Source organism: Salmo trutta, chromosome 12 (genome assembly GCF_901001165.1).
Source record: "Salmo trutta chromosome 12, fSalTru1.1, whole genome shotgun sequence".
NCBI lineage: Eukaryota > Metazoa > Chordata > Actinopteri > Salmoniformes > Salmonidae > Salmo > Salmo trutta.
Genome location: NC_042968.1, coordinates 355010 through 381197, shown reverse-complemented (window position 1 = coordinate 381197; position 26188 = coordinate 355010). Strand labels below are relative to the sequence as shown.

The following is a 26188-nucleotide window of genomic DNA, read 5'->3' as shown; positions in this document are numbered from 1 at the left end:
ACCTTTATAGAACAGACAAAATGTGTTTTGGGATCGTTCTTGTAACATCAGGTGAATATTTTTTTGCACCCTAAAAGAAACATTGCATAATCATCTGCACAATCTGGACAGCATTTGTGTTTTGGGATCATATATTTTGTGATGTCTCCACAATGTTTTCAACAGACTGTTCCCACTACCTAATGAAACATTCTGAGAGCCTTTAAAGAACAGACAAAATGTGTTCTGGGAATGTTCTTGCAGCATCAGGTGAATGTTTTATATTAAAATTGTATCATCATCAGCACGAATGGACAGATTTTGTGTTATGACAACATTTGCTGCAACCTAACGAATGTTCTGGGAACTTTTACAGAAACAATTTTTGTTTGCTAGGAAAAAATTACTGGTGCATTGTGTTAATATATTATCTGCAAACCTAATGAGAACTTTTAGGGAATGTTATGTGGTGGTTGTTACGGAGGTTCTGCACACCGTTGTAGTGAATGTCCTATATCGACTTAACCTGAAAGGCCACTCAGCAAGGAAGAAGCCACTGCTCCAAAACCACCATAAAAAAGCCAGACTACGGTTTGCAACTGCACATGGGGACAAAGGTCACTATTTTTGGAGAAATGTCCTCTGGTCTGATGAAACAAAAAAAAGAACTGTTCGGCCATAATGACCATTATTATGTTTGGAGGAAAAAGAGGGAGGCTTTGAAGCCGAAGAACACAATCCAAACTATGAAGCACGGGGGTGGCAGCATCATGTTGTGGGGGTGCTTTGCTGCAGGAGGGACTGATGCACTTCACAAAATAGATGGCATCATGAGGTAGGAAAATGTTGTGGATATATTGAAGCAACATTTCAAGATATCAGTCAGGAAATTAAAGCTTGGTCGCAAATGGGTCTTCCAAATGGACAATGACCCCAAGCATACTTCCAAAGTTGTGCCAAAGTTGCTTAAGGACAACAAAGTCAAGGTATTGGAGTGGCCATCACAAAGCCGAACTGAAAAAGTGTGTGCGAGCAAGGAGGCCTACAAACCTGAATCAGTTACACCAGCTTTGTCAGGAGGAATGGGCCAAAATTCACCCAACATATTGTGGGAAGCTTGTGGAAGGATACCCGAAACGTTTGACCCAAGTTAAACAATTTAATGCAATGCTACCAAATACTAATTGAGTGTATGTAAACTTCTGACCGACTAGGAATGTGATGAAAGAAATAAAAGCTGAAATACATAATTCTCGCTACTATTATTCTGACATTTCACATTCTTAAAATAAAGTGGTGATCCTAACTGACCTAAGACAGGGAATAAAAAATAGTTTAAATGTATTTGGCTAAGGTGTATGTAAACTTCCTACTTCAACTGTAGTCTCATTATTGTTATTTTATTGTGTTCCTATTTCCTATTTTTTTGCAAATTGTTCGTACTTTTTAGCTCTGCATTGTTGGGAAAGGGCACATAAGTAACCGTTTCACAGTAAAGTATACACGTGTTGTATTTTATTTATTTTGTATTTATTTAACATTTATTTAACTTGGCAAGTCAGTTAAGACCAAATAGTTTTTTACCTGATGTATTCAGCCCATGTGACAAATACAGTACAGTTTTTAGCAAAAACATTCTTTAAATGTTTTGAGGATGTTACCATCCTAAATGTTGGATAAAACTCTATCTAGAACTTAATGGGAATCTTAGCAAATGCTCTAGGAATGTTTCCGTTTAGCTGGGATTGCTATAAAACCCATTGAGGGTTCAAGTTTATTTTATAGTCTGCTATGTACGTGCTATTAACTTCACAGGATTACATGTTAGTGTCATTGGGATTCATTGAAACATGCATTTCCTACCAGTTAGTACCAGGTACAGTAGTAACCACTTCGGTTGAATTACTTCAGTTCAGGGTAAGCACCAAAACATAATCCTTCTTACCACACATTTTCCTAGTAATTACCAATTAAAAACCAGTTGAAACATGCCTTAAATGAAATGTCACCAACATAGAACAGGTAGTTATCAATTTGGTTGAATTACTTGAGGGAAAGTACCATTTCCTTTGCAAATACTAGCTGAAACAAGTCTGAAAAACAGCCAATCCTCTCTACCCTGTGAGCCCTTTCCAACTTTCCAGAGCACTATATAGGTAGCATTTAGCATATGGGCACAGATGCATGTCGCATTGCAAACCAATTACAGGTCTAATGTGATTAGCCCTGCCATTATAACGCTTCCTAGATTAGCCCAACCCCGCAGACACAAGATACGGGCGGCAGAAGCACGATGACAGCCACCGCTAGCATCCTGTCAGCTCCCACTTCCTTAACATTCAGCAGCTGGCCTGGGGAGTGCCGACTCACAAGGACCCAATTTATTTATTCACTTAAGTAACCACACACACACCACCACCTACTGTGACTTCACCTGTCTTCTTGTGGGTGACACACACGCACACACACCATCCACGTGGGATGACAGTTACTGTCAGTCGTGTTTTCGTCATTCATATCGTCCCTACACTTGTCTTCTTATTTAGTCCACATTTTGATTCCTTAAACACTATTAATTTATGTCAACGTCGCTCAATTTGACACTTAGCCTGGCATATTGACAGTCAGTGCTGTTTCTATTTTTTCCTGTGTCTTTTAGGCCTAAGGTTAGGGATGGACTGTGTCTCTGTATGGGAGGTCTAGGAAGAATTGACTCATACCCTTTTCGCAATAGCGTGCAGACCTGAACCATTCTTTTCTGGCTCAGATATACATTTTATTATGAATTTTCATGCTTCCTCTCTACACCCACCATAGTTGCTCTAACTTTGCTGGAAAGGACAATGCCTGTACAATACCTTTCTGGTGGATGTGTAACCAGGCCAGCACAATACTGCTGAATTTGACTGCTCAGTAATGTGAAAAGGGTATCATATTGAAGCCATGTGGTTCCAGAAACATGAGATGGAACCCAAAGAGACAAAATGGCTTGGTCTTGAAAGGTTTTTGTCAGTTGTGACATGGGGGTCTACTTGGAGCTCAATGGAAGTTTAGCCTCTCCTCATCTTCCTAGGGCTTTCAGAGCCTACAAATCTCTCTCCGTCCTTCTCTCTGTCTCTCTTACTATCTCTCTCTTCATATTCCTCTCTCTCTCCTCGATCTTTCTCTCTTTCATTTTGAGCCAGGCTGGCTGTCTCACAAGGCATGAATCAGTTCGAGAGAGTTGTGAGAGAGGTTCATTGACTGTGTGTTCCTGCCTGTCTCAACGCTTGCTGTGCTTCTGTTGGTGTTTCTAGGGCATGTGAAATTGCCACCCCAACACAAATCCCTCGCCTCACTAGTAGTGTGAGTCGCTCCTTTTTTCCTTCCTGGTTTGTTTGTTTGTTTGTTTTGCTTCCATTTCATCCTCTGTAAAAAATGTATACAATGAAATAGCTGAGGGTTCGCTTTGACTGTTGCTCTCTCACACTAGCTAATTTGCTTAGCATAGAAAGGCGGGACAAATCGCTTTTGTGACTCACCTGTGAACAACTTTGCTAACGCTTAACCTTGAGTGAAGCTTCATAGTCCCGTGTGGCTCAGTTGGTAGAGCATGGTGTTTGCAATGCCAGGGTTGTGGGTTCGATTCCCACGGGGGACAAGTATGTAGAAGAAAAAAAAATGTATGAAATCTATGCATTCACTACTGTAAGTCGCTCTGGATAAGAGCGTCTACTAAAATGTAAAAAATGTATATGCAATAGTGGTCAGTAAACTATGTTATTTTCATGAATTCTGGGAAATAAAGGTCCATAGTTCAACGAGAGATGTGATTTTAGATGCTGCTCGATGTCACGACCACAACAAACAGTCAAAACAGTTGTACTCACCTTTTACCTGAATGAAACTTTGAATGGAAGATTCAGTTATTTGCAGAACTTTGAGTTGAGCATGTCAGATTTAGCATTTTCTATTGGTTTCCCTTTGACCACACAGAGCAAACCCAACCATCGCATGGCCCTCACCTTTTCTCATCCAATCACATGCCCCGGTTATAGGATGGGCGCAGCAGGTTCCCAGCCCCCTCGACAGATAACATTCAAATGTGTCCCATTTCATTTTGAGGAAGTAGCATTCACACAGTCTGGCTTGTCAAAGCGGTTGATCTTATCAACGGTTTTCTCTGCACGCCGGGCCCCACTTGTTGTTCAGTATGCTATTGGACAGTCAAAATCAATGTGGCTTTAATAGATACCCTGATCCTGGAATCTCCAAACCACCTCCTCTACCTCCAGACCTCTTCCAGCCACATCGATTTCAATCGATTTCATCTCAGGGATATAAAAAGCCAATGTGATGTTAGCCATCCACAGTCCCTGCATGATCAAAGTCTGTTTGGCTGTATGTGTGTCTGAGGGAAAATCCCATTATAATATTAAGCCATGTCTCCATACTAGGCTATTATAATCCTCCCCTGTTGCTAAGGATACATACTGGGACTCTACTGGGTAGTTAACCCCTTTGAGTTACTGGGACTTTAACCTAGAATGGTTGTGCTTTAACCAATTATATTGTTGCTGTCATGGACTTTAGTGTGGATTTAGCTTGATTCTGCCAGACTATAAAGTTTGCATTATAATAATTGCTATACTGTATAATGTAAACTGCTGTACAGTTTACAGTATAATTCACATTTGATTGATTGATGCTACATTCAGTGTTGCATGAAGACTGCCATTGGCAATACATTATGCTTACATGTTGAAGTAGTTTGAGTTTATTGATTCTTGCTCACAGATAAAACGGCAGAATATACATCATAATGAAATTGTGTGGAGAATAGCAAAAGAAAAACAAACTTAAAATATAATATAATACATTTCATAAAATAGAATACAGGACACTTAAGACATTGCAGGACATTTTTCACGATGGAAACTGAAATGTTAAATAGGGATTGTTAAACATTGTTTTTGGGGGGGAAAAACATTTGTGTTATTGTACAGTCTGACAGCAATGGGTAGAGTGGCGGTTCGTATGGGCAGTGATACAGGACAGTTCGTGGCTGTTTCTTTGGAGCCTAGTCGTGCAGTCGAACTAAACGACAAAAAAAATGTCATGATGTCACAGCTACCATATGATACAAGGTAACCTCAGTATCACAGTGTTTTTAAAATAAACGCAGGGAAATTATAGAAGGATTACCTGGGGGAAATGTTATTTTACCTGACACGGAAACATTTTGGTTCCGATTTATTTCCCTGTCAATTTATGTTGTTTGGATTGTTGTACTAGGACTGTTCATTATTTTCATAATCTACTGATAAGATGGGAATGGAGAATGATTGTTTTGCACGTCGGAGCAGTTTGCATGTAAATCATGCTGTGACAAGGCAATCAAGTCCTGAGAAGAATAAATACATTTCACACAGGGGGAAGAGTCCATTAAACTGTGACCCTGATAGTCCTGCAGTGCTGCAAAACACACAAACACTCTCTCTCTCTCTCTCTTGCACTCTCTCTCTCTCTCTCTAGCTCTCTCTCACACACACACACAAAAACACACACCCACACAAACAGTGCAAAACAAGGCTGCCTGGAGTGACAGGTCTATCATTATGTCCTGTTGACTTCATGATGGCCTCTGAATGAAACATGTCTCTTCAAGGTAGGAAAAGTCTGTGGGGACTTCACTGTGATGCCAGTGCTGCAGTGCTGCCAGCTGAGACAGCAGTGTGTGTGTGTGTACAGTTTCAAGACAGTGGCCAACAGCACGCCACATCTATTTAAAGCTTCCAGACATCCAAATATATTAACATTGACCTGATTATTTACCTTATCTACTATAACCTACTGTACCAGCCATATACTATACTGTTATTACCATAGACAAAGGATGGTGGGCAAGAGTTCATCTTGCTAGCACATTACAGTCAATGACATTGGATGTATACACTGTAAACTAATGTGTATGGATAAAAAGCTAATGACAAACAAACATGGCCAATCCGATTACGACCTTAACAACCCACCAAATGAACACAAACAGAGCGAGAGCGCATTATCCAAAATAAACCCCCTCTAAAAATAACTAAATTATGAATAGCATGATGAAATGTATTAGATTAATTGGAAACGGGCAGTAGTCTAGCTAACTGAGTCTTCCGTCTGTTTTTGTTTCCGTACAATGAGGGTAAATTGTGGTCTGTGGATGGGCTTTGAGAAACGCAGGACTACACAAAGCCGCAAAGGTCCGTTTGTTTAAGCTCAGTGACAGGTCGTTATCATTACAGTCCCTTTTGAGACTCCGTTCCAAATTGCACCCTATTCCCTATATAGTGCACTACTTTCTACCAGGGCCCATAGGGTAAAATGAAGTGTGCTACGTAGGAATAGGGTGCAATTTGGGACGCATCCACTGAGAGTCTAAATGAGATTTATAAAACGGTTGTTTGGATCCTGGATGCTGATTGGACAAGCAGCCCATACAGCTGTGCTGTATTTGCCGTCACAGACACACTTTTGCCTGGTAAAGCCTGTTGCATGCCTCCCAGTCGAAGCAGTTCACACATAGAGTACCAGTAAACATTTTGGACACACCTACTCATTCAAGGTTTTTCTTTATTTTTACTATTTTCTACATTGTAGAATAATAGTGAAGACACATCAACACTATGAAATAACACAAATGGAATCATGTAGTAACCAAAAAAGTGTTAAACAAATCAAAATATATTTTATATTCCAGACTCTTCAAAGTAGCCACCCTTTGCCTTGATGACAGCTTTGCACACTCTTGGCATTCTTTCAACCAGCTTCACCTGGAATGTTTTTCCAATAGTCTTAAAGGAGCTCCCACATATGCTGAGCACTTGTTGGCTGCTTTTTCTTTACTCTGCAGTCCAACTCATCCCAATTGTGTTGAGGTCGGGTTATTGTGGAGGCCAAGTCATCTGATGCAGCACTCCAAAAAAATAAAAATTATAATCACTCTCCTTCTTGATCAAATAGTCCTTACACAGCCTGGAGGTGTGTTGGGTCATTTTCCTGTTGAAAATCAAATGATAGTCCCACTAAGCGCAAATCAGATGGAATGGTGTATTACTGCGGAATGCTGTGGTAGCCATGCTGGTTAAGTGTGCCTTGAATTCTAAGTAAATCACCAGCAATGTCCCCATCATAGCACCCCCACACCATCATACCTCCTCCTCCATGCTTCATGGTGGGATCCACACATGCAGAGATCATCCGTTCACCTACTCTGCGTCTCACAAAGACATGGCGGTTGGAACCAAAAATGTCAAATTTGGACTCATCAGATCAAAGGACAAATGTCCACCTGTCTAATGTCCATTGCTCGTGTTTCTTGGCCCAAGCAAGTCTCTTCTTATTGGTGTACTTTAGTAGTGGTTTCTTTGCAGCAATTCAAACATGAAGGCCTGATTCACGCAGTATCCTCTGAACAGTTGAGGTTGAGATGTGTATTTTACTTTTATTTGGGCTGCAATTTCTGAGGTTGGTAACTCTAATGAACTTATCCTCTGCAGCAGAGGTAACTCATGAAGCTGGTTGAGAGAATGCCAAGAGTGTGCAAAGCTGTCATCAAGGCAAAGGGTGCCTACTTTTATGAATCTCAAATATAAAATAACACTTTTTTGGTTTCTAAATGATTCCATATGTGTTATTTCATAGTTTTGATGTCTTCACTATTATTCTACAATGTAGAAAATAGTAAAAATAAAGAAAAACCTGGAATTAATAGGTGTGTCAACCTTTGACTGGTACTGTACACTAAATTAAGAATTCATTTTGAATTAAGAATTGAAAATCATTCTGTCAAAAGACATGCAATGTTAAGACTGAGTTTTAGTTACGATATTAAAACATTAAGATTTCAATTGATTAACTAATGATTCATCTGTATTTTAAACATTAAACAACAGTGATGTCACTAAAAGGGTAAATTATGTACAATGCATGGGAAACAAGAGTTAACCATATACATCCATTTAAGTACCTACAGTAAGTGTGTGTGTGTCTGTGTGTGTGTGTTGTGCGTGCATGTGCACGTTTGTAATTGAGTGTTTACCGAGTAGCCACGTCCACAGCTACTGTACTTCCTCATGTTGATCCAATAGAGAGGGGAGAGGCCACATGTGTCATAGGTAAATATTACAGGAAATGCACATGGTTATGGTAGATGACTGGACAGAGAGAGGGGAGGAAGGAGAGAGAGAGAGAGAGAGAGAGAAAGAGGGAGGGATAAATCATTGGTCAGTAGCCCGGAGCCAAAGTGAAATAAGCCGCAATTTGCTTAATAAAATTATGGACCACGTTGAACTACACAAAGGCAGGCGGTGGCTGGCTGGGGAGAGCATTCGCTTCAGGATCTCCTCTGCCCCTAACTTGCACACAGGAGCTAGCATTGGTGTGTGAAGTGTGCACACATCCATTCTGACTCTGACACACACACACACACCTGCACACTCCATTTCAGCCACCTCTCGCATTGAGGTGCAGGGTGTCATCTACGCACGCCACCTGTCAGCTTTAGAAAGAGTCTCCACCAAAAGCTTGTCCACCCATAACCCGGCGGAAAATACCCAGGGGTGGGAACTGAAAAGGGGCATGCACCACCAGGCTAAGGAAGAGGGGGACCCTCCAAAATTGCAAGGGGAGGAGGAGGGGAACTCGAACCCCACAGGCTCTTCAGGAACCCAGTCTACCCCCTCTCCCCCCTCTCCTGAGACCACTATGGAGGGGGAAACTCAGCTGGAGGAAGAGGGGACCCCTGCTCTGACCCCCTACCCCAACAGTAGGCACGGGGGATCCTGTCGCCCAGGGTGTCTACTAGTGGCCCTGATCTTGATGCTCATCTCTCTCCTCGGCAGCTGGGCGGTGGTCCACCTCACCCTAGGATCTCGCGGAACAACGCCCTTCCGGATCCAGGCCAGTTACGACCAGCCGATCGAGCAGGACGCCACCGCCACCATCGAACCGGGCTTCACCACTACCATCGGACCGGGCTTCACCACCAACTGCACAGTGGGTAAGTGAACGTCTAAGCTAGCAATTGCTGTGTTGTGTGTCTGCACGCTGTGCTGTGGAGTGGGTAGAAGTTGAGGCTGAAGACTGATCCAAGATCAAATATTTGGGTTCTACTAATAGATCCTTATAGAGAAGGTTAGGATTTGGAGTTGTCTAATCTGGTCCTGGATATGTGGTTATATGGGCAGTGTCTACCTCAAATGGGTGCTCTACATCCACATCTATGTAGATAACATAGCTGATTCTCTGTAAAAGTGCTCATCTGCTGTTTCCCCTACTTTATTTAAATCAAACAAAATGTTATGTGCCGAATACGACAGGTGTAGACTCTACAGTGAAATGTTACTTATGAGCCCATTCCCAACAGTGCAGATTTAAAAAGTTAGACACATATTTTTAAAGAAAAAAATGAAACAATAGCACAATCAAAACAATAAATACATGTTAATTAAAACCAAAATGCCTGTCTTTGAAGGCATGTGAAGTATACATTTAATTATTCTGTAGCCTTGAATCGAGTGTCAAAGGTTCCTTGCTCACATCTTTACACTTCCTTTTTGTTCAATTTACTTTTGTGTTCCAAGCACAATGCTCTCAGTGATGTGTTGAACATTACTAAATAAAATAACTGAATAAATAGCTTAAATGTAATATTTACGTAATATGAATGTTATATGTTATTATTTCATCTTATTATCATTATTTCATGTTATTTGTCTTTGGAATGAAACACTTAGTTCAATTAGCTACTACTGTATTTGATTCTGGGGAATACAGTGAACTTTGGAAACAGTTGTTGCTTTCATAGCTAAAGTTTTGATGACACAGCTATGGGTGTTTGAAATGCCTTGCAAATGTTTTAAACTGAAGATTTTAACGGACGCCGTTCTGGATGCTAACCCAATTACTGTATGTTGCGGAATTACATGCACGGATGGCGTGCTACAGGGGAGAGTATCGCTCTATTTGAACCTTGGGAGGTCCTTAAATTAGGTTAATCCTGCTGATTCAATTTCCTCAAAACTGAATGCAGAAAAGTAGGGACCCTTGCTTTGAGGTTTCGAGGAAGTGTACATTATTAAAGAAATGTCGTCTAAGATGTGTATTTCAAAATTGTAACAAGTTGAGTTATGGTTTTCCACTTTGGGTTATTAGAACAGGCAAATCACTGTTACAGCAGCTATTGTATGTCAGTAAAAGCAGAGAAACAGAATGTGGACAGGTACTTGATGGGATGTCCGCACTAAATTGATATGCTCAAGTGACCAAGCGTCACCATGGAGCTCGACTGTTTAGGCACAGACTTTAGACAAAAGTCAATTGAGAGAATGTCCCAAACTCTTAAGTTAACTATGTTTTTCAGAAATCTGTTTACTGAGTTACTAGATAGAAGCTGCAAACAGAGTAGTCTGCAAGTACTAAACTTTAAGAACCATTGCACTACAAAGTGCAGACAACTTATCTTCTAACAAGCAGTGACAGAAAAGTTTAGGAGGAAGTCGCAACCTTCAGTTTGATACACAGTTTCCCCTTTAAATAGTTCTACTGCATCGCTCTGAGTCTTAACACCGACAAGAAGAGATACAAGTTTACTGTGGAGAACTATATCTATCCAAGAAACAATGGTCCTAGAAACGTGTAAATCCAAACCCCTTTCAACTCTAGGTTTTTACAAATGCTCGAACACCACAGACATTTTATCGAACTGTACTTTGTATCATCTTTTTGGAAAAAGATGAATGTCTCCCTATAAAGGCCATTATTGTCCTCCATGTCTTCTGTTTGAAGCGAAAGGAAGGTACATTTAAATCTACCAGCCTTTATTGAAAGGGAACCATATCACTCTATGGACAGGCTGAGACTGATTGTTCAAGCAGAATGTTTCAGTGTTTTTAGTCCAGAAAATAAATATATTTCTTTGACTCTGAAGTCTTAAGGCTCCAATTTTCTGATTCAATTTCAGAGGTGCTTTTATATATTTTTTGTTAAAATCAGAGCAGTTCAATATTTCTGTCAGAAAATCTACTGATTTATAATGTTTGAAGTGATATTATTTCTGGCAGCTGTCTAATTAATCCCGAAACTCACAGATGTTATCAAATGAAATGCACCTGACTGATCCATTGAGTTATCAGAGATGCAAACATATTGAATGCTCACACACATCAATGCAAGCAAATGTATTGTTGTCTGTATTACTTCCTCATTTTTCCACATGCAGCACTTTACATTCAATGCAAAAATCTATTTGATGATCCCACCACACACACACACATACACACACACACACAAAAGCAGCCACCCGCTCCACACATAAAACTCATCCCTACTATTTGCGTAACAGTGCCTCTCAGACCAACAACAGAAAAGAAAAGATTGCTGTTGCTCATGCAAATCCAAGAATTAGACAAGACTCTAATTGTTCTCCTGTTGGGTAGCTCACAACGTCCCCATTCTGGGGCCAACAACACACACACACTATGTTCTTTCCTAAATCAGCACCTGGGTACATTTCAACAGTACACCAACCCACCTCCGCATGTCTCTCCAAGCTAAACCTTAATCCATCGCACTAGCTCTCCACAACAGCTATCAGCTGATCAACAATGGAGGCGAACGGTGTGCAGTGTACTGCTCGTCCCTCGAGCACCTGCCGGTAGCCCTGGCTCGAATTACCTGCCTTTGCTTTGTGTTTGATAAGGCCCACTCTCAAACTCAAATCCCTTGTGGGGGTTTGCTTGTTTGCCTTATTTGTTCCAGTCTCTGCTTCCGTAACGAGTTAATTGGGACAATTAGTGATCACTATTGTGAAGCTTCGGGGGGGCTAAGGCTGATAGGAGCTTGTGGTTTTTGTCATTGTTTTAATTCTGTCCCTGTGGTTTTGTCACGTATACTCCCTCTCCGGCGCATGAGGTTGTCAGGCTGCTCATTATTATGCATACCTGTCACCATCGTTACACGCATCAATGCCTCATCAGACTCACCTGGACTCAATCCCCTGCCTGATTACCTTCCCTATATATGTCACTCCCTTTGGTTCTTTCCCAAGGCGTTATTGACTCTGTTTGTGTTTCATGTCTGTACACTACTCGTGTTTCTTGTTTTGTCCATGTTAGTTTATTTACCAAATTATTCACGCCCTGTACTTGCTTCCCAAATCCCAGCGTACATGTTTGTAGTACGTTGGGGTTAAGAGTTGCACAACAAAACTTGTATTTGTGCCTCATTCTCGGTGTGTAGGCCACGATAAATACAATATTTGATCTAAAGAATTTATGTAAATTGAACATGTAGTTTACAGCAGTCTTTTGAATTTGTGACCGTGCCTCAGATCAAATACGTTACAATTTGAGAGAACCCGCAAATGCTAAGATCTACAGATAGTTCTTAAATCTGACACGCTCCTTCCTTTTGTGGCGTTTTCCCTGCATAGCGATTACTGAAGCCGTGGCTTGGTGAGATATTCGTCAGCTAACAGCCACACAGGCCAAATTAATCAAGCAATGTGTCCTTAAGCTTTTTTTCATCCTGCAACGCTAATTAACTCATCTGCCAAGGGGCCAAAAAGTGATTCCCATGCATTACCCAAAAAGCAACTTGAGTGCTGGCGCATCTATCGCTTAGGCTCATTGTTCCCTTTGACAAGTCAAAATGTCTCCGGTGACACGTCTGCATTTCTCACCGGCTGTTGTATTGGCATACAGATGAGCTTGTTATTCAGGAGAATCGCAGCCTCCCAGTTTGTCTCTCACAAAGCAAACAGGAGTGTTAGCGAAAGAAAGGACTGGCAGATAAGTTCATTAACAGATTGTGTCAATAATAAATGTGTTTAAGTTTGTGTCTGTCTGTGCCATAGTAAAGCACAGGGGCATATGACAATGACCCTGGTTGCTTATGAACACTGGATCATCACTTGTCATACCATATGTTAAGTCCTGTTTACACTCCTGTTTTTACACTTCTAGTTTTTTCGCTTTGCAGATATTTCTATTACTTACACATTGTCACCAGTCATTTTCACAGATGGATAAGTACACCAGATAAGGCAACAGCAAGTCCCTTCGGGGGACTTGAAACTCTAACCTCCTCTACCCTGGCCCATTTCCCTAACCATTACAACATGCTGCTGCAGGCCTCTAACGGGGCGTTACTGCAAGTATATACTCAGTGATTTGCTACACAGTGGCGGGAGGGTTTCACCTTACCCATCAATCACTTCTATTCTGGGGAGCCGGGGGAGTGAAATTAGTTAGGAGACGGGTGGTGGAGTGGATAGAGTGTCGGATATAGGGATGAATTGATGAAAGGGCAGGTTGTGGTAGAAGGGTAAAAGGCTGGACACATTGTTGGAGAACTGTAGACTCATATCCATTGAAGCATAGTGTAGTAACAAAAATATTTCTCACATAAGGTATGTGCACCATGATATGTACTCTTGTACTGTTATGTGGAATTGTTCTACATTGGATAACAACAATGAGCTCCAATAGACTGTTACTGCACATACCACATATTTTCACACATCAGACTATTCTCGATTTAATCTTGTCTTTACATCTATTAGTATATAATTACATTTGAAAAATGCCAGAGATACAGTATTATTATTATTATTTGTTTTATATATTGTAAGGGCTGTCGTCGGAAGAAGACCAAAATGCAGCGGAGTTAGTGTTCAACATATTTAATTATTGCCGTAACACTATTCAAACAAAACAAGGAACTGACAGCCAACACAGTCCTGTCAGGTGAAACACACTAAACAGAAACAATTACCCACAAAACCCCAACGGAAAAACATGCACTTATGTGTGACTCCCAATCAACAGCAACGAACTTCAGCTGTGCCTGATTTGGGAGCCACACACACGACCCAAAACAAAGAAATACAAACACATAGAAACAGAACATAGAACGCCCACCCAACGTAACACCCTGGCCTAACCAAAATAAAGAACAAAAAACCCCTCTCTATGGCCAGGGCGTTACATATATTAATAAGGGGGTAGATCAACTTTAACATTGCAGATAAATTGTGGGTTCTATCAGTAAAATGTTCTGCATCCCCCATATACTGTAAATATATACAGTACCAGTCAGAGGTTTGGACACACCTACTCATTCCAGGGTTTTTCTTCATTTAAATGTAGAAAATAGTAAACATAAATAAAAACCCTTAAATTAGTATGTGTGTCCAAACTTTCGATTGGTACTGTATATTATTTTAAATCTATATATTTTTTAGAGATACTGTAATAAAAAAAAATATTCACATGACACCAAAAAGATGACATTGGCGATTCTAGTGTTAAGCACCCTCTATCAATTATCAGTTTTTTTCACAATACTAGCATCTTGTTGAATTGCTCTGGAATCAAAGCTACCGGTCTATTGTAAACAAATGAATCACCTAAGAATGATGGACACAGAATAGGTATTTATCCTCTTGCTGAGATCGAGTACAGACATAGGTAGTGTCCCAAATGGTACATTATTCCCTACATAATGCTCTGGTCAAATGTAGTGCACTAAATAGGGAATAGGGTGCCATTTGGGAAACAAGCATAGATGAGAATGAGATAAAATAAATGAGTGGTAGGGACGGAATTTAGAGACCCAATTGTAATCCAATAAGGATTGATTGACAATTGTTGGCGTAATTGAGATTTTATTGTCTCTCATGTCAATCAGCCTAGTAAATGTTAGGCCCAATAGCTAGCTAGTGAAACACTCATGAATAAATACATGCATTGGGTTTGTAGATATAGCCTTAGCCAAGTGGAAAGAATATAGTGATCAAGGGACCTGAAAAAAATCACAATACATGACATGGGTATTGCTGAATGGAAATAGTAAGAGGGAAACACAATGTAGCACACAGAAACTATTCCAGTGTGTGTGTGTGTGTGTGTGTGTACTCCTGCAATTGTAACATACATACATTTATGTATGTTAAAGCGTTTTGTGCTTTTTTAGGATTAAGATATATCTTACCCCACTGAAAATTGTATTTTTTTAACTTACAAAACACTTTAATAGCATGAATTAGTGATGTTTTGCTTTTAATCTCACTTATCCTCAACTTGCTAAAATATCCACCCTCTGTCTATATCTTGCGGCTCTCAGCCTCATCTCCTCTTCTATCCCTCTGATCTCCAGCCTTAGGCCCTTCCACAAACAACTTGTGAGAAATGTCCCTCTCTTTACCAATACAAACCATATCCGTATTACAAACCCACCCTCTCAGATGTAATCATAGCTGCGGGTCTTATTTGATAATATTGAGGAAGTCTTCAATTGCCCTGGGCTAGTTGGGTGAAATGTTAATACAAAGACGGATCCAAATAATGGAGACTGAAATCATTGATGTTTATTTAACGACCTCAATGTTTTGTTTTGCTGTCTTTATTAGGTGGTAGAACTAGGCCTACACTTAAATGATCTGAACTTCTGAGGTGTTTTTGGGTAAATATTCTGTCTTCCATTGACTCTGCTTGATTGTAAGGTGGTGAAGGTGGCTTACTTCCTTCCTGCATGATTCAGTTACTGACAACCACACATTATGCATGGTGCTAGAATGCCTTAATAAATCTAAAATGAAAATGAAAAATAACCTTTCATATTTTCATGGTCATCAATGGTCCCACTTGACATTAAGTGTCGTTCAAACCTATATAATAACATGGTGATAACATACATGATGTTAAGTAGTGTGATTACAGTGTCGGTACATATTGTTACATAGATAAAAAAAAAAACTCCATTCCTGTATGTCTTCTGGCTTGACATGACCTTTGCAACAGAAAACAACTAACAATTACATGTCACATGCACTCAAAATATACACAAAGAGGTCATGCTTGTTCATAATAGTATTTCATCATAATAGTATTTCATCATAATACAGAATTCAAGTGCAGTGTTAATTTGATAACGTTGCTTTGGTGATTGACTATAAACCGTGAAAATCAGTAGACTAGATAGTGGATCCACCCCCAAATGCCCCCATACTTTAAAATCACTCCACATGTGTGATGATTTTCATTTGAAAGGGAGCGAGGAGCATCGCTAGCTCCTCTGTGACCCAACAGAGAAAAAAACTGTACATCAAGGACAGGGGACCACCAATGTATCAAAGCTGACTCAGTGTAGCACATGGCTTTACAAAAAGACAGAGAGCCCACCCCGTCACACTCCCACCACTCTATGGTGCTTTGATGTACCTTGCCACTCTATACACTTTGGTAACTTCATTGTTTTTTGCTATACCCTCACTCTCACAGAGGGCTAGGTGTGTCCACGTTAACAGTGAGTCTCACCTCGAAGGCTTCAAAGAAGGTGAGAAAAGACAGAATAAGACAGTAAAGATGTCTCTTTGCACTGTATCTGCAAGACACTGAGTATGTCTCTTTCAAATGTATTTCTGGCCAAGGCATGCATCTGACATGTGACGTATGTAATGAATAGGATAGATGGAGGACAAAGTCAACAAGGTAAACCAAAAAATGGGTACAATCAAAATGTGCAGGGACATGTCAATTTAAAGATAAATATTTTATTCAGTTGATTGAAAATGCACCATTGCATATTACATAATTATTACTGTTATTTTCCCTTACTTGAATGAAGTGTTTTAGTGGGCAAAGTTCTTCATATACTTGACATTGCTAGCAGTTCATTGTTGTACTAATTAATTCCATTGTAATCTTGCTTATTTTACATTGCCATAGAACTAAGTAAACAGTCATCATTTCAATCCATGAACATCATTTCTGAGACACACTGTACACAAAAGTATGTCAAAATGAAACGAAGATGCTTCTTTCCATTTATTTTCCATTTTGTCACATTGGTCTCCACACTCGCAATGCACCCGGAATAGATCCCCTTCTTCTCCTACTGAGTGGCTTCCTCTGACAGAGATGGATCATGATTGGGCTGTAGTCTGACCAATAGAGCGTGGCTCTGGGCAGTTAATTGAATTCTTGAGCGAATGCATCCTGTCCTGTCCACTGTCCAGAGGGAGCGTCAGGGGCATCCATCTTAGGATTCCGCCGACTGTAAATCTCCATGAATATCTCCCCATTCTGCCACCAGAGATTTGTGTGATTGAAGTGCTCACCCTTGTGTGACCCCTGAGAAGCCCCCAGAGTCTCCTGGGTGAGAGTGGACAGCCCAGTATGAAAACAAAGCAGTCGTGTAGTGGTAGTGCTTAATTTAACTGTCCTGATTTAGTAGGTATTTGCTAGTCTTTATAGGGAAACATTGTGGTACAAATGTGTACTTTCTGATACATTCAACACAATTGGTAACTACCATGTATCAAATGGAGAGTCCACTATTGAAACAAGGCAGTGGTGTGTTGGTAATCAGAGCCATAATATAGACTACAGTATATGTGGCTCTGGTTGTAGTTCTCAGTTTTACTGTCCTGTTTCAGCAGGTGTTGTGGTACGAATTGGTACTTTCTGGTCGTTCTTTCATCTTTCAACAGAATTGGTCACTACATAGTACAAAGTGCTTGTTTCCATAAATCCCAAAGAAAACCTACTATTAAATAATTATTGGATTATTACTATGTGTCACGTCCTGACCAGTAAAGGGGTTATTTGTTATAATAGTTTGGTCAGGACGTGGCAGGGGGTATTTGTTTAGAGTGTTTCGGGGTTTGTTGGGCTATGTGTTTAGGTAGAGGGGTGTTTGTTTAGAGTCTTCCGGGGTTTATGGTTATGTTCTATGTTAGTATATTTCTATGTTCTGGTCTAGTCTTTTTAGTTCTATGTTTAGGGTTATTGGATGGACCTTCAATTGGAGGCAGCTGTACCTCGTTGCCTCTGATTGAAGGTCCTATATAGAGGGGTGTTTTTGTAATGGGTTTTGTTGGAAGTTGTTTTTGCACTGCTGTGTTTGGCCTGTTCGTTATCTTGTTTTGTTATTTAAGAGTTCAATAAAAGTTAAAATGAGCACTCAACCCGCTGCGCCTTGGTCTACTACATACGACGATCGTTACACTATGTTACCATGAAAATATTAAGTACAATACCAGATAATAGGAGACTGTAAATTAAACCGTAACCATTGTCCATATTGGCAATAAGAGTTGTGGGATAATGGCTTAAAACAGAGAAATAGATAACTTGGATGGGATCGTAAAGAATAAGAAAATAATTCAAATTGTTTAGAGATATATTAAGACAAGCAATATATTACATATGGGAATTTATATAGAATTACAACCGCACAAGAAAATAAATTGTCCAGTTCTGTTCATAATATACATGCAACTCTGGAGTACTTCTACTCATTGACTCACGCAAATGTTTTAAAGTCATTATAATGACAAACACAATTAGGGATGTCCAAAGCATTATTATTGGTGTAATGTTGTTTGTAAGGAAGATAACTAAGGTACCTTATTAGAGGCTTGTTAAAGAACAAACGTCATCCCTAGAGTACAAGCTAGACTTGATGGAGTTGTGTACAGAAAACCTTTCAATAGTTTCTCCAGATGTCGGGCCAGACAATAATTGTGATTAGAGGTGACTCACCCTCTCATGCCAAATTACAAAAACAGAAATGCATCACCCCAGAAGTTAACTTTCACATCTGCCATAGACTTGTTGTTGTACCTTAGTTTATGACGTATGCTACAATAGACAAACTTACTCAGTTAGTATTCAAATCACTGTTAAATTCTTAACCCAGCCACAGTGAAAGTTGAATTACATTCACATTTACATTTAAGTCATTTAGCAGACGCTCTTATCCAGAGCGACTTACAAATTGGTGCATTCACCTTATGATATCCAGTGGAACAACCACTTTACAATAGTGCATCTAAATCTTTTAAGGGGGGGGGTTAGAAGGATTACTTTATCCTATCCCAGGTATTCCTTAAAGAGGTGGGGTTTCAGGTGTCTCCGGAAGGTGGTGATTGACTCCGCTGTCCTGGCGTCGTGAGGGAGCTTGTTCCACCATTGGGGTGCCAGAGCAGCGAACAGTTTGGACTGGGCTGAGCGGGAACCGTGCTGCCTCAGAGGTAGGGGGGCCAGCAGGCCAGAGGTGGATGAACGCAGTGCCCTTGTTTGGGTGTAGGGCCTGATCAGAGCCTGAAGGTATGGAGGTGCCGTTCCCCTCACAGCTCCGTAGGCAAGCACCATGGTCTTGAATTCAAATGAGGTCTCGGAACTTCTTGTTTTTATGTGATCTTGCAATGAAAATATTTCCCCCAGACGTACTTACCGGCCTGATCTCAATCTGTCTCTTTTAATTTGTCATATTGAGCATGTCACATGTAAATCTTTTGGCAAATGTGGGTTGGTGTGCTGTTCTGTATTTTGGTGGTCCATCCATACAGACTTAGAGGCTGTCCTAATATGGACACCTTATATCCATATTGGCATCATCCGTGTATTATTCCTAGTTGTTTAGAGTGGGTTCAAAAGATCTTGATGTTACTAATATATTACACTTTTCTTAATAGGACACCAGTAAGGTCCAAGCCGGCATGCCTGACTAACATTCTTGACACAATATGATATTAATAGAGTTTAATATTGTTGTTCATTACTTAGCTGTTAGTTATTTTGGCACTTTTCAAAGAGCAAAAACTACTCCCCACTGACACTAACTTCATCAAATCTATCAAAGACAAATTCTTATCATCATTCTTCTTGACAGCTTGATGATGGCTGCAGAAATCATAAGGGGGAGAAATAAGCTCTAGGCTACTAGTATTCCATCATTCCTTGTCTCGCAGTTTATTTTCACAGTGCATCATTACTTTAACAGAGCCAGACAATCAGCATTTCATAACAGAGCCAAGCTATCACCATTCCTTATCGGCACATACATTTTCCCCTTGTGGCTTCTGTATAATATACCAGCAAGAAATAAGAAATCAAATGGCAGGACCAAAACAGTGGCTTCCTGATTCTGGGCGGTGATACGGGAAATGTCATTATAAGGTGAAACTTGTTTGTGACCTGTGAAATGTCTAAACCTTGAGACGGTATGAGAAAGAGTGATTCATATCCTGTTTTCATATTGTACGGTGAACCTAGGGGGCAAACCAGCCTTAATATTGTTAGAATATTTATAGTAAAGTTTTATTGTCACGTGCACAAGTACAGTGAAATGCTTTTTTTTGCAAGCTCTTTCCCAACAATGCAGTAAGCAATACCAGTAGTAAAAATATGATACTATAAAATAAAGTACAGTAAAACAACAAGAACAGGAGAAAGTAAGTAAGTTATATAAAAATAAAGTAGAGTAAAACAAAAACAAGAACAGGAGAAAGTAAGTAAGTTATATAAAGGGTCAGTTCCAGGGTCAGGTCCATTACCATATTTACAATGTGAAGGGAACTGAAATGGTAGGGGTAGATATTACATTTACATTACATTTAAGTCATTTAGCAGACGCTCTTATCCAGAGCGACTTACAAATTGGTGCATTCACCTTATGATATCCAGTGGAACAACCACTTTACAATAGTGCATCTATATCTTTTAAGGGGGGGGGGGGGGGTAGAAGGATTACTTTATCCTATCCCAGGTATTCCTTAAAGAGGTGGGGTTTCAGGTGTCTCCGGAAGGTGGTGATTGACTCCGCTGTCCTGGCGTCGTGAGGGAGCTTTTTCCACCATTGGGGTGCCAGAGCAGCGAACAGTTTGGACTGGGCTGAGCGGGAACCGTGCTTCCTCAGAGGTAGGGGGGCCAGCAGGCCAGAGGTGGATGAACGCAGTGCCCTTGTTTGGGTGTAGGGCCTGATCAGAGCCTGAAGGTATGGAGGTGCCGTTCCCCTCACAGCTCCGTAGGCAAGCACCATGGTCTTGTAGCGGATGCGAGCTTCAACTGGAAGCCAGTGGAGAGAGCGGAGGAGCGGGGTGACGTGAGAGAACTTGGGAAGGTTGAACACCAGACGGGCTGCGGCGTTCTGGATGAGTTGTAGGGGTTTAATGGCACAGGCAGGGAGCCCAGCCAACAGCGAGTTGCAGTAATCCAGACGGGAGATGACAAGTGCCTGGATTAGGACCTGAGTGGCTTCCTGTGTGAGGCAGGGTCATACTCTGCGAATGTTGTAGAGCATGAACCTACAGGATCGGGTCACCGCCTTGATGTTAGTGGAGAACGACAGGGTGTTGTCCAGGATCACGCCAAGGTTCTTAGCACTCTGGGAGGAGGACACAAGGGAGTTGTCAACTGTGATGGCGAGATCATGGAACGGGCAGTCCTTCCCCGGGAGGAAGAGCAGCTCCGTCTTGCCGAGGTTCAGCTTGAGGTGGTGATCCGTCATCCACACTGATATGTCTGCCAGACATGCAGAGATGCGATTCGCCGCCTGGTTATCAGAAGGGGGAAAGGAGAAGATTAATTGTGTGTCGTCTGCATAGCAATGATAGGAGAGACCATGTGAGGATATGACAGAGCCAAGTGACTTGGTGTATAGCGAGAATAGGAGAGGGCCTAGAACAGAGCCCTGGGGGACACCAGTGGTGAGAGCGCGTGGTGCGGAGACAGATTCTTGCCACGCCACCTGGTAGGAGCGACCTGTCAGGTAGGACGCAATCCAAGCGTGGGCCGGAGATGCCCAACTCGGAGAGGGTGGAGAGGAGGACCTGATGGTTCACAGTATCAAAGGCAGCAGATAGGTCTAGAAGGATGAGAGCAGAGGAGAGAGAGTTAGCTTTAGCAGTGCGGAGAGCCTCCGTGACACAGAGAAGAGCAGTCTCAGTTGAATGCCCAGTCTTGAAACCTGACTGATTAGGATCAAGAAGGTCATTCTGAGAGAGATAGCAGGAGAGCTGGCCAAGGACGGCACGTTCAAGAGTTTTGGAGAGAAAAGAAAGAAGGGATACTGGTCTGTAGTTGTTGACATGGGAGGGATCGAGTGTAGGTTTTTTCAGAAGGGGTGCAACTCTCGCTCTCTTGAAGACGGAAGGGACGTAGCCAGCGGTCAAGGATGAGTTGATGAGCGAGGTAAGGTAGGGGAGAAGGTCTCCGGAAATGGTCTGGAGAAGAGAGGAGGGGATAGGGTCAAGTGGGCAGGTTGTTGGGCGGCCGGCCGTCACAAGACGTGAGATTTCATCTGGAGAGAGAGGGGAGAAAGAGGTCAAAGCACAGGGTAGGGCAGTGTGAGCAGGACCAGCGGTGTCGTTTGACTTAGCAAACGAGGATCGGATATCGTCAACCTTCTTTTCAAAATAGTTGACGAAGTCATCCGCAGAGAGGGAGGAGGGGGGAGGGGGAGGAGGATTCAGGAGGGAGGAGAAGGTAGCAAAGAGCTTCCTAGGGTTAGAGGCAGATGCTTGGAATTTAGAGTGGTAGAAAGTGGCTTTAGCAGCAGAGACAGAAGAGGAGAATGTAGAGAGGAGGGAGTGAAAGGATGCCAGGTCCGCAGGGAGGCGAGTTTTCCTCCATTTCCGCTCGGCTGCCCGGAGCCCTGTTCTGTGAGCTCGCAGTGAGTCGTCAAGCCACGGAGCAGGAGGGGAGGACCGAGCCGGCCTGGAGGATAGGGGACAGAGAAAATCAAAGGATGCAGAAAGGGAGGAGAGGAGGGTTGAGGAGGCAGAATCAGGAGATAGGTTGGAGAAGGTTTGAGCAGAGGGAAGAGATGATAGGATGGAAGAGGAGAGAGTAGCGGGAGAGAGAGAGCGAAGGTTGGGACGGCGCAATACCATCCGAGTAGGGGCAGAGTGAGAAGTGTTGGATGAGAGCGAGAGGGAAAAGGATACAAGGTAGGGTCGGAGATTTGGAGGGGAGTTGCAATGAGATTAGTGGAAGAACAGCATCTAGTAAAGATGAGGTCAAGCGTATTGCCTGCCTTGTGAGTAGGGGGGGAAGGTGAGAGGGTGAGGTCAAAAGAGGAGAGGAGTGGAAAGAAGGAGGCAGAGAGGAATGAGTCAAAGGTAGACGTGGGGAGGTTAAAGTCACCCAGAACTGTGAGAGGTGAGCCATCCTCAGGAAAGGAACTTATCAAGGCGTCAAGCTCATTGATGAACTCTCCAAGGGAACCTGGAGGGCGATAAATGATAAGGATGTTAAGCTTGAAAGGGCTGGTAACTGTGTCAGCATGGAATTCAAATGAGGAGATAGACAGATGGGTCAGGGGAGAAAGAGAGAATGGTATGTATAGGGGTAAGGTGACTAGACATCAGGATACACTATATATACAAAGTATGTGGACACCCCTTCAAATTAGTGGATTCTGCTATTTCATCCACACACATTGCTGACAGATATATAAAATTGAGCACACTGCCATCCAATCTCCATAAACAAACATTGGCAGTAGAATGGCCTCACTGAAGAACTCAGTGACATAGGATGCCACCTTTCCAAGAAGTCAGTTTGTCAAATTTCTGCCCTGCCAGATCTGCCCCAATCAACTGTTAATGTGAAGTGGAAACGTCTAGGAGCAACAAAGGCTCAGCTGCGAAGTGGTAGGCCACACAAGCTCACAGAACAGGCCCGCTGAGTGCTGAAGCACATAGCGTATAAAAATTGTCTTTCCTCGGTTACAACACTCACTACCAAGTTCCAAACTGCTTCTGGATGCAACGTCAGCACAATAACTGTTCATCGGAAGCTTCATGAAATGGGTTTCCATGACTGAGAAGCCTAAAATCACCATGCGCAATGCCAAGTGTTGGCTGGAGTGGTGTAAAGCTCGCTGACATTGGACTCTAGAGCAGTGGAAACGCGTTCTCTGGAGTGATGAGTCACGCTTCGCCATCTGACAGTCCGACGGACTAATCTTGGTTTGGTGGATACCAGGAGAACGCTACCTGCCCCAATGCATAGTGCCAACTGTAAAGTTTGGCGGAGGAGGAATAATAGTCTGGGGCAGTTTTTCATGGTTTGGGCTAGACCCCTTAGTTCCAATGAATGGAAATCTTAACGCTACAACATACAATGACATTCTAGGTGATTCTGTGCTTCCAACTTTGTGGCAATTGTTTGGGCAAGTCCGTTTCCTTTTTCAGCATGACAATGCCCCCGTGCACAAAGCGAGGTCAGTACAGGAATAGTTTGTCGAGATCGATGTGGAAGAGCTTGACTGGCCTTCACAGAGCCCTGACCTCAACCCTATCGAACACATTTGGGATGATTTAGAACGCTGACTGCGAGCCAGGCCTAATCGCCTGACCGCACTAATGCTCTTGTGGCTGAATGGAAGCAAGTCCCATCAGCAATGTTTTAACATCTAGTGGAAAGCCTTCCCAGAAGAGTGGAAGCTGTTATAGCAGCAAATGGGGGACCAACTCCATATTAATGCCTACATACTTGTGAATATTAGTACGGGCATTTTCAGCCCTTTCCTATGTAGTTTATTAGAGATATACATAATATGGAAAAGGTATGAGAGAGCCAAGCCTATGAACCCATAGGCTTGGCTCTCTCATCCATTCCAGGCTTTTGGGAGGGAAGGTGGACAATGTCCCCAAACGCTCTGGTAGCTTTCATAGCTTGGATTAGTTATTTCCTCTTTTGGCGCATAGCTTTAGAATAGTCCTCGTTTAGGATAATGTATGTTCCTCTTAAGTTCTTGGCTCTTTCCAGAACAGCTACCTTGTCCTTGAACCTCAGCAACTTGACCACTATCGGCCAGGGCCTATCACCAGGGCCGGTGGTAGGTTTTCCAGTCCTGTGGGCACGCTCCACCTCAATCTTCCTGTGGTCCATCTTCAGTTTCTCCGAGATCATTTCCCTCACTTTGTCCTAAGACTCCGTCCAGGTCTCATGTGGAGACTCTGCAATTCCATCTACAAGATGGAGTGGGACAACATTCCACAGGCCACAATCAACATCCTGATCAATTCTATATGAAGGAGATGTGTGGCGCTGCATGAGGCAAATGGTGGTCACACCAGATACTGACTGGTTTTCTGATCTACCTTTTTTTAAGGTAGCTGTGAGCATCTGTATTTCCAGTCATGTGAATTCCATAAATTACTGCCAAATGTATGTATTTCAATTGGGTGATTTCCTTATATAAACTGTATCTTAGTAACATCGTTGAAATTGTTGCATGTTGAGTTTATATTTTTGTTCAGATCCCTCCCAGTTTCACAACATGGTAGCATATCATATGTACAGTGAGGGAAAAAACGTACAAAATCAGGGGATCAAATACTTTTTTCCCTCACTGTATATAAAGTATATGTGTGTGTATATGTATACAATGTATACGTTTTTGTTGTAAATGGTAGGGGAGAGTGGGGTAAGTTGAGCCATCCTTATTTCTAGGAAACCCAAAATCAATCATTTGAACAAATATTTAGGAAGAGGTCATCATTTCATGAGGTCTGTGAAGGAAGAAACCACACAGAAAAAGTGGTAAGCAGGTTAAGTCCAAATAATGGATTTTCACCAAGTCAAATGAATTTATTGTGTTTAAGCAGGGGTGTCAAACTCATTCCATGGAGGGCCTAGTGTCTGTGGGATTTATTTTTCCTTTCAATTAAGACCTAGACAACCAGGTGAACGGAGTTCTTTACTAACTAGTGACCTTATTTCATTAACCTCTCTGGCGCATGTGGGACGAACTCGTCCCACCTACGTAACAGCCACTGAAATCCAGTGGCGCGATTTTTGAATCGTTAGAAATACTATTACTTCAATTTCTCAAACATATGACTATTTTACAGCTATTTAAAGACAAGAATCTCGTTAATCTAACCCCACTGTCCGATTTCAAAAAGGCTTTACAACGAAAGCAAAACATTAGATTATGTCAGCAGAGTGCCCAGCCAGAAAAAATCAGACACCCATTTTTCAAGCTAGCATATCATGTCACATAAACCCAAACCACAGCTAAATGCAGCACTAACCTTTTATGATCTTCATCAGATGACACACCTAGGACATTGTGTTATACAATACATGCATGTCTGTTCAATCAAGTTCATATTTATATCAAAAACCAGCTTTTTACATTAGCATGTGACGTTCAGAAAAAGCATAACCCCCGCAAACTTCCGGGGAATTTACTAACAGTTTGCTAAATTACTCACGATAAACGTTCACAAAAAGCATAACAATTATTTTAAGAATTATAGATACATTACTCCTCTATGCACTCGATATGTCCGATTTTAAAATAGCTTTTCGGATGAAGCACATTTTGCAATAATCTAAGTACATAGCCCGGCATCACAGGGCTAGCTATTTAGATACCC

At 41.7% G+C, this 26188-nt stretch overlaps 1 protein-coding gene across 1 annotated transcript in view; it reads left to right on the top strand.

Annotated features, from left to right (window-relative positions):
* The first annotated feature begins 8625 nt into the window (after positions 1–8625).
* LOC115202792 (ALK tyrosine kinase receptor-like) overlaps positions 8626–26188 on the top strand; it is a 217754-nt gene continuing 200191 nt past the window's right edge. Inside the window, exon 1 of the mRNA XM_029766822.1 lies at positions 8626–9007. Within this exon, the coding sequence (XP_029622682.1) occupies positions 8713–9007 (295 nt within the window). The 5' untranslated portion in view covers positions 8626–8712. The remainder of the gene's footprint in view (positions 9008–26188) is intronic.